An 18,534-nucleotide genomic window follows, 5' to 3' on the forward strand; every position below is an offset into this window, starting at 1 on the left:
GATCCAAGGAAAAAAACAATCTCCACATCTCCGAGAAACACAACCCGAATGGAAAAATGGATTGTGGAAGCTATGTCGGAAAGGAATTAACTCGAATGTTTTTCGAAGTTGTAAGCCAAATCCGGGAACAATCGTGGACGATGCCGTCGCATTGCACAAGATACCTTCCAAGATTCCCAGACTAGTAAAAGACGAAACCAGCCCAGAACATGTTTTCCGATGTTTTGAGTCATGTTACTTGGGCTGGGCTGGGCTGGGCTGGATTGGGGTTGGGCTAGGGACTCATCTCATCCGGCGAATAAGAATGGAAATTATAAGTCAAAGGACCAAGAACTTTTCTCCACTACTTATAAAGCAACCAGCATGTTCTGCTTGAGCACTTAGGTGGATTGCATTTTTGAAAGTGGAATATTTTAGCTGAATTAAGAAAAATTTCTCTAATTGGAAGTAGGCATTTTTTTTATTTGATATGTCGTGATTAAAAGACAATTCGATCTTCAAATACTCTTCGTTAACTAAAATTTTGAACAACTTAATCTATAATCACGACACCATCTCATATAATTATAGAACTGATCTTCCTGTGCGTTGCATGGACATGAAGACATTGATTCTAAGTACATCATATCATAACCCAATTTTTCCTTATTTTACTAGAAGATTAAGAAAGAAAGTTAATTAGCATTAGACAACGAATGCATATGGATAATTTTGTCTATGAAATGCTTCCTATGAAAAACAGCATGCCCTTGTACGGTTTTTCTAAGTTATAGCTCTTGGAAGAGTACCATAACCCTAGCTTTCAAGAACCGGCGTCAAACAAATTTCAGAGCAGAGCAAGTAGCCATTCCTTTGAAATGATAGCACAAGTGAATTCCTCCCTTGCTTTCATTTTTATTCAGAATAATCACTTGGACCGTCTATGAAAACGAATTTTGCTGATGGGCACAAACTCAATCTGGCCGCTAGAAGGGATTCATAACTAGGTATCTCTATACTACTCATTTAAGTCGAAAAATTCCCGGACGATGCTGCTGCAGATTTGTTTCGGCACATCTGAATGCGGCTCATTGAGGAACCGCGAGTAATGGGGAGAAAGAGCAATCAAGCCTCACTGCAGAGCTAATTGCAGCATCCTCCAGATTATCCTCGTCTCGCCATCAACCAAATCCTTTCTCTATATACATATGTTGCTGCAGAAAGCTCGCTAGTCTTCATACTCCGTCTCCTCATTGTCATCCTCGTTTTCTGCATATCTCCATCCCTCCACATTCTCTTGGTCCTCCTCTGTTTCTTCACTATAGTCTTCCTCGTTTATGTCTTCTTTAACAGGCCACGGTTTCTTCACCACATTCAAAGAGACTCTTAGCTGCCTTCGCTGGAGGCGTCTGTTGGGATTCACGTAGACATGTACGGGCAACTTTAAAAATTAATAAGCGCAGCGGAAATAAATACAACCCATACATGTATCTCCAGAGGCGTAGTTCGTGCATTTTAATCGAAAATATATTTATCAGAGGGAGATAACATATTACCTCTCGTAGCGTGCTTGAACCGGTAGAGATACAAATGTTCTTTGATCCGAGCCCCACAAGCGTCGGGCCTCTAGTTCAGACACACCACCAATCGACGAACGAAGAAGACAACAACAAATTCCACAACGATTGTGCTAGCAGTTTGTGGAATCAGTATTCCGAATTTGATTATATTTTGTTCACTTCAAGAATATGAGAATGAAGAGAGTGTTTGTGTTTTTCTCTCAAAGCTCTCAAAAATTCTGCATACTCTTCACATTCATCTTCCTTTCTCAAAATTCTTGCCCTCTTTAAATAGCCAAGAACATCTTTCATTTTATAATAAATAAATGCTATATAAAAATAGCATTAACAAATTATAAATGCTATATAAAAATATCACTCACAATTTATCATAAATAAATGCTATCTAAAAATAGCACTATCAATTTATAAATGCTTCCTAACAATAGCACTAACAATAAGTGCTATTTAAAGTAGCATAAACAAATTGTTAAATGCTATCTAAAATTAGCACTCACTATTTATAATAAATAAATGATATTTAAAATAGCATTAACAATTTATATTAGCTATCTAACAAAGCATTAATCAATAAGTGCTTTTTAAAGTAGCACTAACAATTTAATAAATGCTATCTAAAAATAGCACTCACAATTTAATAAATGCTATCTAAAAAGCACTAACAAAGTGCTCTTTAAAAAATAATAATCATTATTATTATTTATTAATGCAAGAGTAAAAAATAATTTTACCATACAGTAAAAAATAATTTTACCATACAGTAAAAATATGTATATCGTATATACACGTAGAGCATACGTGTGCATCGTATGCACGTGTGACCAAAATGTGAAATAAAATTAAATCCCATTTAATTTTAACTTTACTAAAAAATTCGGTATACAAATTTGCAAACAGATTTGCAATGTCGTCTTTCCGTCATCATAAATTGGTTAAGGTGTGTGACATTCCTAGGTTCATCATTGAGCTGGCAGTAAGAAATGCACTAACACATTAGTACTTCCAAGAGAATCGATTGTCCCCATCAACCTCTAGGTCCTACAAGCCATGAGTGACATCTAGCAATATGTCATGGCTACCCGATCCAATGTGAATTCTTTAAGAACATAATGAACCCGTCGGTTTTGGCTACGGTGTAATTCAATCCCTCCGTCTTACCATGTCCCGATCGAACAAAGGCCATGGAATATTTGTCAAGCCGCCAATTCGATCATATGTACAAATCTAACTCGACATGCATTTATACGAGACATGAACATTTCATTCTCTATAACAACAACCCCGGCCGAGGATTTCAATGCAATCACAATTTAGATCACATAGGACATCAAACCTTTAAAAAAGGAGACATATTCTATTTTGCGCATACGTGTGACTTCGTACGTGAATGAACTATGACCATCAAATACAGAGACGAATCAACGACCCGCCAATATGCGCATTTGTGAACCACAACCACCCAACACATAAGTCAACACTATGCCTCAAGTCGAAGGATTATTTACACAATACCAAAACGTGAACGATTAGTCATTGACCACGCTTAAAGCTTCCATGTCGCTAATCATTCAGTGTTGTCACGTTCAATGAACTTGTCCAAGACAAGCACCTATGTTCTAACTCGGATATCACAATATCCAATGACTTGTGACTCGTCATTCCTTAAGTATCTAATACTTAATTATGAAGTTAAGAACATACCGATCTCAATAGGATAATTGATATCCCTTCAATAATCCATCGATCGGGAACGACTTTAAAGATTCGGTCTAACCGCAAACCCGTCACATACATATTCTCAACGTCTTAAGAATAAGTCCGGTCACAACCGACCTTATGGAATTTATTCATATATATAAATATTTGGACAAATGAATAAATACGTCTTGCCATTAATAATTTGAAAGTTCAATTGAAATACCCAAATACGTAACTATCACATAGTTGTTTTAGGGCATATTTCTAACAGCGTCTTCAAGTTCGGTTTACGTCCTTTGCTTCTGGCCTCTCGCATTGGCACGCTTTCCGCCGTAATTATCTTGATCACTAGCTTCGTCCGTTTCATGATCCGCATTGCGTGTGGCATTCTCAGCATTCTCATCAGCCATGTACTCGGGATGCTCTCTTCTCAAGTGAAGCTTGAGCTTGTACTCATGAATATAAGCCTTGTCACACGTCTCATACGGACAAGCATAGGAATTATGGGTGCATTAGCTAACCTCGTTTATAATTTTTAACAGAATGATTGAATTGATTGAATTTTGGCAAAATTTAAGGAAAAAGATCGAATAAAAAAAGATTGGCGCTCAATTCACTCTTTTTGTATACAAGACCTCCCACAGCCTTATAACATATCCAAGAGCGATTTTCTGAGAAAAACCTTCGCACTCGTCCAGATTTAAATTTTCCATATGCTTCATCCCCAGTTGGACAGATCAACGAACAACAACCACCATTGAAGAAGCGACGGCAGTTTTTTTTTTACCAACAGGACCTAGAGAGCTGCCTCTATTCGGTCTAACGGAATGAGCAATCGGTTCAGAATCTCCAGATTCGATCCTCGTGCAATGGGACTGTTCCATTGGAGTTTTGTTCACTCAGTTGCTGGCCGAGTTCTTTGGGTTGGAGTCGTACGAGGCCATCCAATGGGGCACAAGATGAATGGAGTGTTCATAATGGCGGCAATGAACGATAGAAGACGATTCATGATCGACAAGAGGAGACTGCAGCAGAACGAGAGAAACCAACGTCAATGAGTTTGGGAATGATCGAACTACGTACTGACCTTGAAAGAGAACAGCCAGGAAGAGAATGTTCAGGGAGGTGATGACGATCAAACGGCAGCGATTGATAATCAAGCATCGATGGACAGATCGCATGGGATGAACAGTGTTGCTCAGATTTTGCAATTCGGGGTCAACGACGGAGTGGTCGCCATGGTTCGGTCATGCAGCGGAGCAACAGGAGGAGGAGGAGGAGGAGGAGAAGAAGAAGAGGAGATGGAAGCCTTTTCTTGGACTTTCTCACAGCATGAGGAAACAATCTTTCTAGGACTTTTCTTGGTTTAGGGTTTTGTTAGCTAATTCTTGGTGATAAATTCTCTTTGTGCTGTAGGGTTTTCTGTTGAAGGCTTTGCTTCCTGATTTTCATGGAATTATAACTTATATAGTTCGTGATTTGTGAGTAGTATCTTGGCAAGAACCAAACGACTAAGAATAATTTTTCTTGCAAGAATAAGTTTTGGCCATGGAAAATTGATATCGGGTTAGATTTTCTCGGAAACTTTGTACACCTCGATGGACATTATACGTACGCTGGGATCATATGCTTTAGAGGAAATAATATGCTTAAATATTTTAAGATATCTGATTATAGAGTCAAACATACCTTTTCAAATCTAATTTGAAGTGACCAAATCCTATTATTTCCTATTAAAAAATGTGTTATAAGCGTAAAATTCTTGAATGCGCTTCATACCTAATTTGTTGAAAATTGAAGCAAAACGATTTTCCAGGAAACAAATGCCACCGGCAATGATGTTAGGACTTAATCGAACCTATTTCAAAAGGCTATTCACCATACTAATCAAAACGCTTTGGATTTGATCGACGGATGGACAAAAAGTTTAGGTCTCCTCATTGTGCTTATTTCATGAATTGGTGTCCTGTTGTAACTTCGGCTTGTTAAGATGTATCATGGTGTTAATTAATTTGTTCAAGAATGCAAAGCTTATCCAGTTGTTGCGAAGTTAAATGGAGATATATACTTTTGCCAGAAAAAAAATTAGCAATACACGTGGAAAATTAATAGATGTGATTGAAAACTCGTGAGCCGTTGGATCTTCATGCTTTTGTTAAGACCAATTAGGACTAGGAATCAACAAGCTACAAGGAACAGAAGCCTTTCCAGCCAGCGAGAGGACACCAGATTACCGTTTCACTTCTTGTAGGATTAGGAATCTGAGGGTTTTATAAACCAAAGGAACTTCTCAAATTATATCTTAGTTGTTTCACAGACGACATGTCGCATTCAATGGAGCAAGAAGAGGTCGTAGTTCAAGGCTCATCGGTCCGGAACTTCTCCTGGAACCGCCATTCACGCAGTCGCCGGCTGAGTTTGGCAGATCCGCCCTGTACCCACTTATCACGGGACTCGAACACGATGATGGCGGGGTTGTCGGACCAAGGAGGAGTTCTACTTCTGAGGCTTTTGGTCGAGCGAGCGCATTCGAGGAAATCACGGAGTTTTCACATCAGAACGACGACTTCACTCTTTCCTTCTTCACGAAGACGCCGGAGGAGTATTTCGGCTTGAACCCAAAACCAAAATCGACTGATGAAGCAGCCGAAAGGAAAAAGGTTAGACTCACTTCTAATTAATTTGTTATAAGTTTAGAAATTAGGACTTTCCTTAAAATAAGTATAAGAAACTAAATCAAGTATGTATTCAATTATGTTGTTTTATTTTTCAGTTTGTACACCAAATCAAGTATCCAATAAGAGGTTTAAATGAAGTTGAGTCACGTGACCCAATTACGCGCGAGTATTATAAGCTTATCTAATAAATAATAGAATAGATATATTTGTAAGATTTTGTTGATTCAAAGAATTAAGATAAATAGCTGGCCAAAAACAAGGGATACAAATAAATAAATCTTAAACCGTTTCGGGATCGAAAATTAATCAGCTAATATTCTTTTAAACATAATTTAGCATTGACAATAATTGCTTGTTTAAGTTAATTGCGTACTGGAGGAGCGAACAACTTTTATTTTAAATTAAAATTCTATTTAGCGAGCAAGAATTACATTAGGATATACATCGATATATGTGATAAGCATGGTAAAAAAATATGTACACGTGATATATATGATAATCCAAGTTAGTTAAATCAATCAGGACTTCAAATATTTAAAGGAGGACTTGTACTAGGAGTCATAGTTAGATTAGAAGACAATAGGATTTAGGAATCCCGTGGTGTGGATATATAATTCTCCTGACCAAAACAAAGGGAATTCTTCATAAACTCCATAGCTAAATCCTTCCGGTTAATCGTGTCTAAGACCAACTTATATTCTGGAGGCATCCTCTCAACGAAATCCGACTCCTCCATGATGTCACAACGACAACCAAATCGTTCTGCACAGCCGCCGGCCGCGCTCACAAATAGACCGAGGGACGACGATGGAGGGGAGAATACTTATAAGCTTTTCGGTGGAAGGGCCTCTCTTCATATAGTCAAGGAGATTCATGATCGAGACGATGATCCTAATTTTTCCTACTTTAAGACAACTCCTGAAGAATGTCTTGACTTGACCGTGAAACCAGAATCGATCGACGGAGCCGCACCGTCAAAAGGAAAGGAGCATGAAGTGAAGGAGAAGGAAGGAGTGGGGATCCCTCGTCCAACTAATTAGTAAACTGCTTATGAATAAGTAGGATTTTGATGAAGATTAATTTCTTTTTTTTTTTAATGTTTTCGTAGAAAGTGTTTTTATGTGATCTCACTTATTGATCCTATAATCAACTACATGGAAGCGACTTTAACTTCTCTTATTGATTATCTAAATTGATTGTCGGTCGCTTGATCTTGAATTAGAAAATAAATCAAAATCCGTTATGATATCAATATGTCCGATAGAAGATAAAATAGACTCCTCCTATTTATCAATTATTTGCTCGTCTCCTATAAATCAGTTTGATGATTCATACAACTTAAAATTTTCACTTTGTGCGTGTGAGTGTGTCTTAAGCTATTCTTCTCGAGAATCAAAGTGTGCATGGTGATTATAGAAATGCATTTTGGAACCACTTTTTCGATGGGCTTTGAGTCTTTAAAGCCTCTTGAAAAAAAAAATTAGGGATATTTGATTTGAACGATTTGGAGAAAAATTGGTTTTGGCAAAGCTGAAAGCTCAAGACCTATGGAGACTTGCTTTGGGCTTTCAATATTTTCGGAAGGTAGGTTCTGAAATTAATGAACTTTTCTTCTTACAAAATTGCTCCGACAATTTTTTTCAGAGTTTGATCTTACCCTTGCTTGGACACTGTTCATCTTCTCCAAAGTTGTAGATTTGGGTCGTCCGTGAAGCTCCACTAAAGGTCGTGAAAGGCCGGCCGACGATGGCCGAGAAGCAAATTCATAATCAAATTCAACCTCAAATTGGACACCCTAAAAAGTCAAATTCAAAGCTCTAGGAACTCAAAAGCCCATGGTGGCTTTCTTGTCAGTCACTAACTCGAAGCCCTCGGCATCTCGCTTAGGGTCGCCCTATCCTAGGCAAGGCGATCCTTATGGTGGCGCTATCCCGGTATTGCCACACGACCTCGAAGCCCTCGCCGGAGCTTACAACGGCCCTCTGCTCTCACAAAGGAGACTATGAACAGTAAGCATTTGCTTTCATTTTCGTTGTTTCTTTTATATTTAAAGGCTATTTTGCAAAGAACCGTACCAAAAGTTAGTAACCAAACGGTATTTTCTTTTAAGTAAATACATCTTGAATCATCTTTGGGGAGATGAAACGAATCATTTCCCCCAAAGTTTTGCGAAATGTGGTGTCCTCACAACTGAGAAGTAGACCCTTCAAATGAACAACTGAGAGTGACATCAATGACATCATCCACGAGCACAATCTTTCTTACTTTGTATCCCCACTTCACCAACGATTAGTTTCATCATCTCACTAAACTCAACCAAGATTTTCTACATGGAGTTACAATTTTTTGAAAAATTTGCACTCAATGTTACATTGATAGAGTGGTTAGTAACTTAATTTCGATACGATACATTTCTTGTTAAATCACATATCTCACGCTCAAAATTATTTGGGCAACCCTTGCCACAATGCATGCGAACGGAATCATTAATGTTGCAAAGTAGACTTTAACGGAATCGGAAAGTTTAGATATCTTATACCTATTTATCTATCTATCCTATAAAGCAAGTTCTAGAATTTGGTGTCGATCGTATATTTACAAAAATGTCCATGTTTTTCCTATCTTTCATTTTTTCTTATAACGCTCATTTGATACAAACTTTTCGCCATATCACTTAAATATCTATGCCTTCGTGACAAATTCCAACAAAAACCCTACATGACTTTTTTTAACAAAACGTTATTACATAGGTGGTATTTATGAAAAAAAAAAAAAAAAGTCCAACATGGACGATGAGTAGCCTTTCAATACCTAAACGACGCCGCATCCCTCAAATGGAATATCTTTGTCAAAATGGACAAATCCCTATTTGTGTAGACTTCAAATCTCCTTCTTTGTGTTGACTTGAAATCTCTCTTATCTCGTGTTCGCACTCTTGCTCGCTTGCTCGTGAGCTATATCTCTCTCTCTCACTAGTGACTCAATCGACCGGCATCATCCTCTCTTATTCACTCACTCAATTAGAGGGGAAAATAAAAATTTGGACTCCGTGGTGCTTGTAGGGGGGAAAATAAAATCATGGTGCTAGAGGAAGGAATCTCGCAACAAGGAAAAGGTAAGTGATTTAGCCAGTAATATTCACCTTCTTCTTGGCTTTGTTGATGCGAACTTGAGCCGCTTGTGCTTATTCTTCTCGCCATCGCAAGATTCATCTCATAATGTTTTGCCCAAAAATCATCACTCTGAATTAGGGTTTGGAGAAAGTGGGAAAATTGAGCGATTTGTCTCTAAATTCTGTTGAATTAGCATTTTTCATTACATGCTTTTCAATTGAATTTTGCTAAATTTTTGACAAATTTCATTAGTCGAAAAAATATTAAAATATTATCATGTCGGATTTCAATTGTCCCAGATCGAAGTTGACAGTGACATGGAAGTGTTTGGCACTTGTATATTGCACAACGTGGGCCAAACTTGAGGCACTTTGTGTTCTTCTTTTCCTTGGAAAAATAAACACTACTTGTCCAATAATTCCAAAGTTATGATTTTTACGGTTATGGGCTGCTCGGTGAACAACCCCATCCTCGACATGAACCGTCTCCTTAGCTTTCAACAGTCTCTCTCTGTCTGCCCCTAATTCGTGTCGGATGTCGTCGTCTCGATGACGATTTTCCAAACCCTAATTCTTAAACTGCTTGGATTTTGATTGGATATGGAGGTGTAGCGAAGCGACGAAGGGAGCGCAATCCGAAGATGGAGACTCATTACATCCACAATCTCTTCGACCGACGCCCCATCCTCAAGGCCAAGACTCCCGCTGTCAAGTGGGTCAAAGAATGGTACTCTCTCTCTCTCTCTCTCTCTCTCTCATCGTTTGGATTATTGCAGTACTCTTTTTCAATCAATCTGTGTTTTTTGAGGAACAATTTGTGATTTTTTTGCTTCAATTAAGCTGCCTGGAAGGAGAATTTGGGATTGTACCGTCTACGTACTCGTAGTAGGAATTTAGGGTAAATCTCGTGCGGTATCGTTGAATCATCGATTTCATTAAAATCTTGAGTTCCTGGGTCAATTTCAGTGAGGCAGCAAGTGAAAAATTTCGAATTTAGTTGTTGCTTTTGTATCTTGCGAATAATTGCTCAGGCCTGGGGAACTTGTCGTGAAATCTAGTGATAGAGAGTTGGAAAAACCTCTCTTTTGCAACCTTTAATGTGTGAGGACTATATCGCTCGTGTTATGTAGATTATCTGTATGGTTATTTGAGTTATCCAATATCCTTGATGATTGAGTTTGGGTTGTTGCTCTGCATTTTGCAAACTCTTGGTATAAGTTTGTTTTTATGTATGGGTTTGTCGAGTTGCCACTTTTGGGGGAATGGAGTTTTCTTTAAGTCCCACAGAGAATTTCATGCCAGTGGAAGACAGTACTTTTGTACTCCTATCTAGTCCATGCGTTCGTCGGATTGTTTCTTTCTTATGCCTTAAGTTTCAATCCTCGTGGACGTGTGTGTGCAGGCATGCTTGCATTTGGTAATTTTAACATCAGATAGTTGTACCAGAATACATCTGTTTCTTGGACATCGTTTTCCCCGGGCGTAATTCTGTGTGAGTTTTGGTTATATCTGATGTTTCCAGAGGGCTTAACCTATTGGCATTGAGAGTCATAGCATTAGAAGCATGTAATTGGATTCTTACTAAACTTGGCCTCTTGAGTTTGCTTGTTTTCCGAGGGATTCCTTTAACAAATTTCTAACTGCTAATCATCTGGTAGGTGTTGGGTGGATTGAGTTTAGTACCACAAGTTTCTCTGAAAAAAAATTTAAAGCTTTTTCTTTTGCGCCTTATTCTTGTATTTTGATGGTTCTAAGTGCCATGTTTACCACCTTATTGTGTGATTTGGGCTTTATATATGATGTATTGCATTTCTTTTTAGGGTGCCACAAGATGTCGTAGCAACTGGCGGGAAGTGCTATGTCTTGAAATGGGTTACAGGTGACTATTGCACTTCATTTGTAACTTTTAATGTTGAATTTGTTTTATTAATCTGTTATAATTTGGAATGGCAGTGGGATTGGCTTTCTTAATACTTTTAAGGCATTCAATAAGCTCTATTGAATTTCCTGACCTGTTGAAAGTTGTTTTTTTATTTAGGTTTGAGGTGATATACATCTTAATAATTATGTGTTTCTAGAAACTGTGGGTGTTAAGTATGTAAAAGAAGTTTCGTGTTTAATGTGGAAAGCAAAAAGCCAAATTAAAACTCCTTTGTCAAAAGGTTGGTGAAAAGTGAAAACATGTGATGTTTGGGGAAATAGCTAATTCAAGTGAGGCATAAACCGATGAAGCTGGCTCCAAGTAACTGGAAGAATAGGTATAAGTGCCATTTTTAAGTTACTTTCATTTTTCTTCACTGAAGATTCTTTCCAGGGTACACAATGGTTCAATGAGATTTGCTATTTGCCTTTTAATGTGATTATACTTGTCAATTTTCTCCAATGTCTTAGTGACCAGTAGTTAAGTCCGGTATATTTTCTCCTATAAGCTTGCTTAATTTCATAGTGGCTGTCGTAATGGTAATGGTAATGGTGGAGTTACCTTGTAGAGTTCTTGAATGAGAATGTGCCTTCTTTTTCTGTGTGTGGTTTACTGGAGGATGGGAGAAAGAAACTCATGAATTTTCAATTAAGCATTACTAGATGAATCCTTTTGCTGATAGCCATCCATGGCAATTGGATCTGGAAGCAGGTGCTTCGTTTGCAAAATTAAAGCTTGTCTATTCTTTGGATAACTACTTTAGGGAGTTTCTTAGAAATGGTGCCAGATCATTAAATCGATGAGAAGGTTTTGGAGCTCTAGTTTTATACCCGAATTTCATTAGACAATTTGAAGTTCATCAAAACTCTGCTTTGGTTTTATACTCTCTAATTACAATTTTCCTCTTCTTTCTCTTTTTCATTTGTGTTTCCTTCTCCATTTCTCTTTGGTGTAGCTGAAATATTGTTTTTTTTGCTTGTATCACCATCACCTAAAGAACTTTTGAACATGAGCTCAAGTTTCTATATGTCTCACATGTAGAGAGCTCATTGAAGGCCTTAAAAGATAAGGAAAAGGAGCCAAAGGTGCCAGAACCAGAGCCAGAGCCAACTACTGAAGTCCTTTTCCTCTGCAGCTATGAAGGATGTGGGAAAACCTTTATTGACGCTGGTGCTTTGAGAAAGCATTCTCACATTCATGGAGAAAGACAGTATGTGTGTCACTATGAGGGATGCGGAAAGGTAGCATGCCTTGTTTTTTTGTGCTTGTTCATCTTATATCATCTCAATGTTGTTATTGCTTTCATCTATTTAGCTAATGTCTAGCTGTTATCTTAGATTTTAGTGTCTTTTCTGGGACAGTCAATGATATTTTGTGATATTTTAACCATATGGTGGTGACTGCATAATGGCCTGGATAATATTTTAAGCAATTACGACATGACTTCTCTCATAGTTTTCTTTCAATTGCCAGCATGCGTTTTACTAACTTTAATGGCTCTCAAGTTTATTTTATACAGAGCCTTATGGAGATGACTTAAAAAATAAAATAAACCTGGGGCTTGCCCTCCTCTACTGTTTTTTTAGTTTTTATGAACAACTTTAAGCTTACTTGTTGATATTGCCACATAGGGGCATTGGATAATCAATCCCCAGTCATTGTTCTGGTTGGTTTGGTGGTGGATAGGTTTAGATTACGTGCTTCAAATCATGTCATCTATGAATCTCAATGCCCGATATGTGGGGTTTATGACTAATGTGTAAGCTTGCTATGCATGTGATTTTTGTCTGAGTGCCGAGGGGCCTTCAGTCAATTTATCAATTGATCCGTTTTGCCATTTTACAAACTTTTGGGTTGTGTCTGATGGACTTTAGCAGGGTGTCCAGTTGTCCTCTCCTCTCTCTCTCTCTCTCTCTCTCTCTCTCTCTCAAGAGCACACTCACATGCACAACAACGGCACCCTTTCGCTGGTTGCTGACCAGAGCAAAGATCAGCCACTGGTCAGCGACCACCAATGCTAAGTGTGACTGGTAGAGGTCTAGAGATCAGTTAGCAACTAGTTTCCAGCATCTGGTTTTTTGGTTGGTCTCCATTCACTTAATAAATTTTGGTTCTTGAGTTAAAATTTCATTTCATGTGCAGCTTTTCTGTCTTATTCCCTGTTTGTCTATTCCCTTTGTGGTTCTTTGGGGTTAAAGTATTCAACATATAGTTTAAGGGTTGGACCTTCTACCCGAACTTACAAAATATGAAAATTTTTTCTCTGCCAGCCTTGCAGGCATATCCTTATCAAATGTAAATGAACTATATAAGTTTTAGATGGAGTGTTTGTTGGTAGTTTTTTTTCCCTTTTTTTTGGGTAGTTGTTTTTGTTTTGTTATGTGGTTGAAAGTTATTTTTCTTTTTGGTCTCTTTAGGTCTGCACTGCATGCTGATTGTTCCTTTGCTTGTATTGCAGAAATTTTTGGATAGTTCGAAATTAAAAAGGCACTTTCTTATTCACACTGGGGAAAGAGATTTTGTATGTCCTTATGAAGGCTGTGGTAAGGTGGTCAATCAATCTGTCCCCCTGAATCTAATTTCTAGGCTTTGCTGGGTTTTGTTTATCTTTATTCACTTGTTAGCATTTATTTTTTTGTATGACATGGTGTCTCAAATTTCTATAGTGGTGTTGCCAGAATTGTAGTTCCCAACCAGGTCCTGACTAGAATTCTATAGGGCTAAGACTGAGCAAGAGATTTTTACATCTCTGAGATAGTTCAATTTCTCTTTCCATTACTTGGTGAGAATCATCTGACCCAAAAAAATAGAAGTTGACGATCTTGGTGAGGTTGGTGTGTTATTTTATCAAGTTTCACGGATTATTTTAAGGAAAATTCTACTTTTCGTTCTTGTACTTTCATGCGTTTTCTAATCAAGTCTCTGCATATTTAATTTGTTAAGTTAAAATGTACTATCACAAATTTTCTAATCAAGTCTCCTGACACTTAATCCAGTCAAATACAACTGACGTGCCAGTTGGATGATGACAGCGTGCATACGTGTGTGGAAAAAATTTAACCAATGTAAACAACGTCGGGGTATGATATGGATAGATTTTAGCCCATGTGGACAACCTCCTGGACATCCACAATGGGAAAGATTTTCTCCACGTCACACTGCAAGATCGTCTGATGGCCAAATCAGTTGAACTTGGCCGAATGTGGTGATAGAGGAATTTCATCAGATAATTTATGAAAGTAGAAGTGGAAGGACTTGATTAATCAAATTAAAAGTACAGGCAGTTGATTTGAGAGTGTGACATTACAAGGACGAAAAGCATAATTTTTCCTTATTTTAAATCCTCTATTTAGTATAGTAAGTGCTGATATGTTTTTTAGTCTGCTTTTTCTCACTCATTCGTTAGCATTCTAATTCCATTCTTGCTTGCCTTTCTACATCATAAGTTTCACTGATTTGATTGTGAGGATTAAGATCATAATTGGTTACAGAATATAATTTAGTACTTAAAACCGAAAGACATCTAACACCTAAGAATTTTGTGAATAAGTGGTGTAAGACATGAATAATTAGCACACTGGGGGATATGATAAACGACATGTTGGAATTTAATCCACCTATTCTGGAGATGCCACAGATGCCTGTAGTTGTTCGTTGTTTGGACCATTTGTATTTGACAGTTAACATGTTATTTCAGGCATTTTCCCTGGATTTCAACCTGAGGTCCCACATGAAAACACATTCTCAGGAGAACTATCATATTTGCCCATACGCAGATTGTGGAAAGAGATATGCTCATGAGTACAAGCTTAAGAACCACATTGCATCTCAGCATGAAAAGGTTGGTCTTGCTTTCTTATTATCTTATTGCTGAAGGATGCTTGGGGAGCCAGGCATCTGAGCAGTTTGAGATTTGGTTCCACATGTCCTATTGTCTTTTTAATTTCTAGGCCATGTGTGATACTATTTATTGTCCAAGATTGGGTTCCACATGTCCTAGTTCGCTTTTAATTCTCTACATCTTTGATACATGATTATTGCCCGGGTCGCTAAGTTGGCTAGTTATGATCAATCTGAAAGGAAATTAATCTTCTTCATTTTTCCTATAAATATTGGTTGGCTTGGGAACTTTTGGAAATCGAAGTTTCAAGTACTATGCTAGGGGCTATTTTAGTTCCCGTGTCATTGATTTAATTGACTTTGAATCTCTGACTTACTTTCTACCTAATTCCACAGAATGCAGTAGTTGAGGTGACGAAGTACACACCTCCTCCGGAGAAGATCACTACTAAAGCTTCTAAGCCTTCCAGTGGAGCTTATGGGTCGGCATCATCGGATCGCCCTTATGCTTGTCCGTATGAGACATGTGACAAGGCTTATATTCATGAGTACAAGCTCAAGCTTCACTTGAGAAGAGAGCATCCCGAGTACATGGCTGATGAGAATGCTGAGAATGCCACACGCAATGCGGATCATGAAATGGACGAAGCTAGTGATCAAGATAACTACGGCGGAAAGCGCGCCAACGGGAAAAGCCAGAAGCAAAGCAGACAGAAGCCGAACTTGAAGACACCTCCAGCAAAGTCCGCTAAGAGGAAACGTGCCGCCAGCCCTACTCCCATCACTTTGAATGTGGTGAAGAAACCGTGGCCAGTTAAAGAAGACATGTATGAGGAAGATGATAGTGAAGAAACAGAGGAGGACCAAGAGAATGTGGAGGGATGGAGATATGCAGAAAACGAGGATGACGATGAGGAGACGGAGTATGAGGACTAGCAAGCTTTCTGCAGCAACATATGTATTTTAGAGGAAGGATTTGGTTGATGAGGAGACAAGGATAATCTGGAGGATGCTGCAATTAGCTCCACAGTGAAGCTTGATCACTCTCTTGCCATTACTGGCGATTCCTCAATGAGCCGCGTTCAGATGTGTCAGAACAGATCTGCAGCAGCATCGTCCTGGGAATTTTTCTGACTTAAATGAGTAGTGCAGAGATACCTAGTTATGAAACCCCGTCAAACGGCCAGATTGAGATTGTTCATCAGCAAAATTCATTTTCGTAGACGGTCTAAGTGATTATTCTGAATAAAATGAAAGCAAGGGAGGAATTGACTTGTGCTATCATTTCAAAGGAATGGCTACTTGCTCTGCTCTGAAATTTGTTTGGCGCCGGTTCTTGAAAGCGAGGGTTATGGTACTCTTCCAAGAGCTGTAACTTGAAAAACAATACATGGGCATACTGTTTTTCATAGGAAGCATTTCATAGACAAAATTATCTATATGTATTCGTTGTCTAACTCACGCTAATTAACTAAATTTCTTAATCTTCTTCAAGTAAAATGAGGAAAAGTCGCGTTATGATGGACTTAGAATCAACGTCTTCATGTCCATGCAACGCACGGGAAGATTAGTTTTGTAAATATATGAGATGATATCATGATTATGGACTAAAGCTGTTCAAAATTTTAGTTAACTAAGAATATTTGAACGTCAAATTGTCTTTTAATCGCGATATATCAAATAAAAGAAAATATACTTCTAATTAGAGAAATTTTACTTAATTCAGCTTATAATATTCCACTTTAAGAAATGTCATCTACCTAAGTGCCCTGGCAGAACATGCTGGCTGGTTTACTTGTAGAGAAAAGATTTTGGTCTTTTGACTTTTATTATCCTTCTTATTCACCGGGTGAGATGAGTCCTAGCCCAGCCCAGCCCAAGTAACATGATTCAAAACGTCCAAGAACATGTTCTGGGCTTGTTTTTGTCTTTCACTAGTCTGGGAATCTTGGAAGGTATCTTGTGCAATGCGGGGGCATCGTCCATAATTGTTTCGGGGTTTGGCTTACGACTTTGAAAAACATAGGAGTTTCGAGCTTTCCGCACCAGCCAGAGTATACCTGCTACCAATTCTCTCTGAGGTACGTTAATTCCGTCCGACATAGCTTCTAAAATCCATTTTTCCATTCGGGCTATGTTTCTCGGAGATGTGCAGATGTTTTTTACTTGGATCTGACCAAAATAGCCTCTGTCCGTTCGCGCAAGATGAGGACATGTTCCACCGTTTCCGGGGCTCATCGACATAACGAGCAAGTTGGATTAGGTAACAGCTTGCGTTTATACTTTGTGGGTAGTGCATTTTAAACAAGAACTCCACAAGAAGAATCGTGGTTTGGTGCATTGCCGGTAGACTGTATGTTACTATATCCACTCTTGACCGAGAGGGATCCGTCCCTGTTTCCTGTCCATATAAGCTGATCCTCGCTAGAATTGGAATAGAGAGGGATAGTTAAGATTTCCTGCACGATCTGTTTATCAAAGAGTCCTATCGGTTTTTGTACGTTCCAAACCTTTGCTGTCTGATCAATTAGCTTTGCCAGACGTGGAGTCAACGAGTTCAAGAGTGAAGGGATTTATCGAAACCGAATCAGACGATCATACCGAGAATCAAGAAAAATTGGAATGACGCACGAGATTACCCAAGTTCACCTCAAGATTAGGGCTACGTTCTACAAAAATATTTCACTATATTTTTTCGGTTTACAACCAATTCAAGTAATACAATGATAAAACCGAGCAAAATATATATGCCCCAAAAACGGCGCTGCCCTCGAACCCCGGCATCCCGTGCATAGGGGTCACATGTCGTTGGGTAACACATCGGTTTCCCTAAGCTCACGTGGGCGTACCCGGTGTGAGAAACAAGGGTCTCCGAAGTATTCGCCAACTCCAACAAGTAGAACAGCATAAAGAGTCTAAGGTTACCGAAGTGTTCGCCAACTTTAATAACCCAAATGGTGGCTTTCAAAAGTGCAGCAACTGAAAAATAATAATAATAACGCCAACTTCGTTTTGCTATTTTAGAACATTTTTTTTTTCGATAGTGGTCGTTTTGTTTTTCATTAGTTTTGTTTTTGCATAAGCAGTTGTAACTTTTCATTAATTTATAAGACAATAGGCAGATGACATAGACTTTTTTTTGGTCATTTCAAATGTTTTTCCTTCGGTACTGGCCATTTCATTTTATCTCACGTCGCAAAACTCATAAATATTATGAAATTGTCCATTGTTGTCAATACTTATCAATCCTTGGTTGATAGGTAGAAGGACGTGGAAATTGACTAATGAGGGGTGAGCCCACATACGTGAAAAGGAATAATATGGCTCTGATACCATGTTAGAAAGTCCAACCCAAAACCTTAAGCTAATAGGTGGAGGGGGACCACATAAATATAAAAAGCATACACGACCCATTCACAACCAATGTGGGACAACAACAACTTCGACAGGGCAAGTGGGATCTTTTAGGTCACCGGCCGAATGGTTTTCAAGCAATGTTTAACAAGAAATTTCGGGATGTGATCGGAGATGACGTAGTCAACATGGTCTTCTTGGCTTTTTAAGCAAGACAAACTTCATCGGATTTGAAACAGACGTATGCGGTTCTTATTCCGAGAATAAAATTATAAAGCCTCATTAATGTGGTCCAAGTAATATGATTCAAAGCCTCCAAGAGGACTTGAACTGGGACGAGGATGGAAGGTGGTTTACTAGCTTTTCAATGCG

At 38.5% G+C, this 18,534-nt stretch overlaps 1 protein-coding gene across 1 annotated transcript; it reads left to right on the forward strand.

Annotated features, from left to right (window-relative positions):
- Positions 1-9,513: 9,513 nt before the first annotated feature.
- LOC115728862 (zinc finger transcription factor YY1) lies at positions 9,514-15,957 on the forward strand. The gene is made up of 6 exons (XM_048278820.1): positions 9,514-9,774; positions 10,868-10,926; positions 12,010-12,209; positions 13,427-13,516; positions 14,666-14,809; positions 15,205-15,957. Exons 1-6 carry the CDS (start codon positions 9,689-9,691, stop codon positions 15,742-15,744), a joined length of 1,119 nt encoding a protein of 372 aa, XP_048134777.1. The 5' UTR covers positions 9,514-9,688; the 3' UTR covers positions 15,745-15,957.
- The last annotated feature ends 2,577 nt before the right edge of the window (positions 15,958-18,534 follow it).

The sequence above is a fragment of the Rhodamnia argentea genome, chromosome 5 (genome assembly GCF_020921035.1).
Source record: "Rhodamnia argentea isolate NSW1041297 chromosome 5, ASM2092103v1, whole genome shotgun sequence".
Lineage (NCBI taxonomy): Eukaryota > Viridiplantae > Streptophyta > Magnoliopsida > Myrtales > Myrtaceae > Rhodamnia > Rhodamnia argentea.

Coding starts and splice junctions, on each gene's coding strand:
- LOC115728862 (XM_048278820.1), top strand. CDS start 9,689: ATGGAGACTCATTACATCCACAATCTCTTCGACCGACGCCCCATCCTC. Junction 9,775..10,867: donor GTCAAGTGGGTCAAAGAATG/GTACTCTCTCTC, acceptor ATTTCTTTTTAG/GGTGCCACAAGATGTCGTAG. Junction 12,210..13,426: donor ACTATGAGGGATGCGGAAAG/GTAGCATGCCTT, acceptor CTTGTATTGCAG/AAATTTTTGGATAGTTCGAA.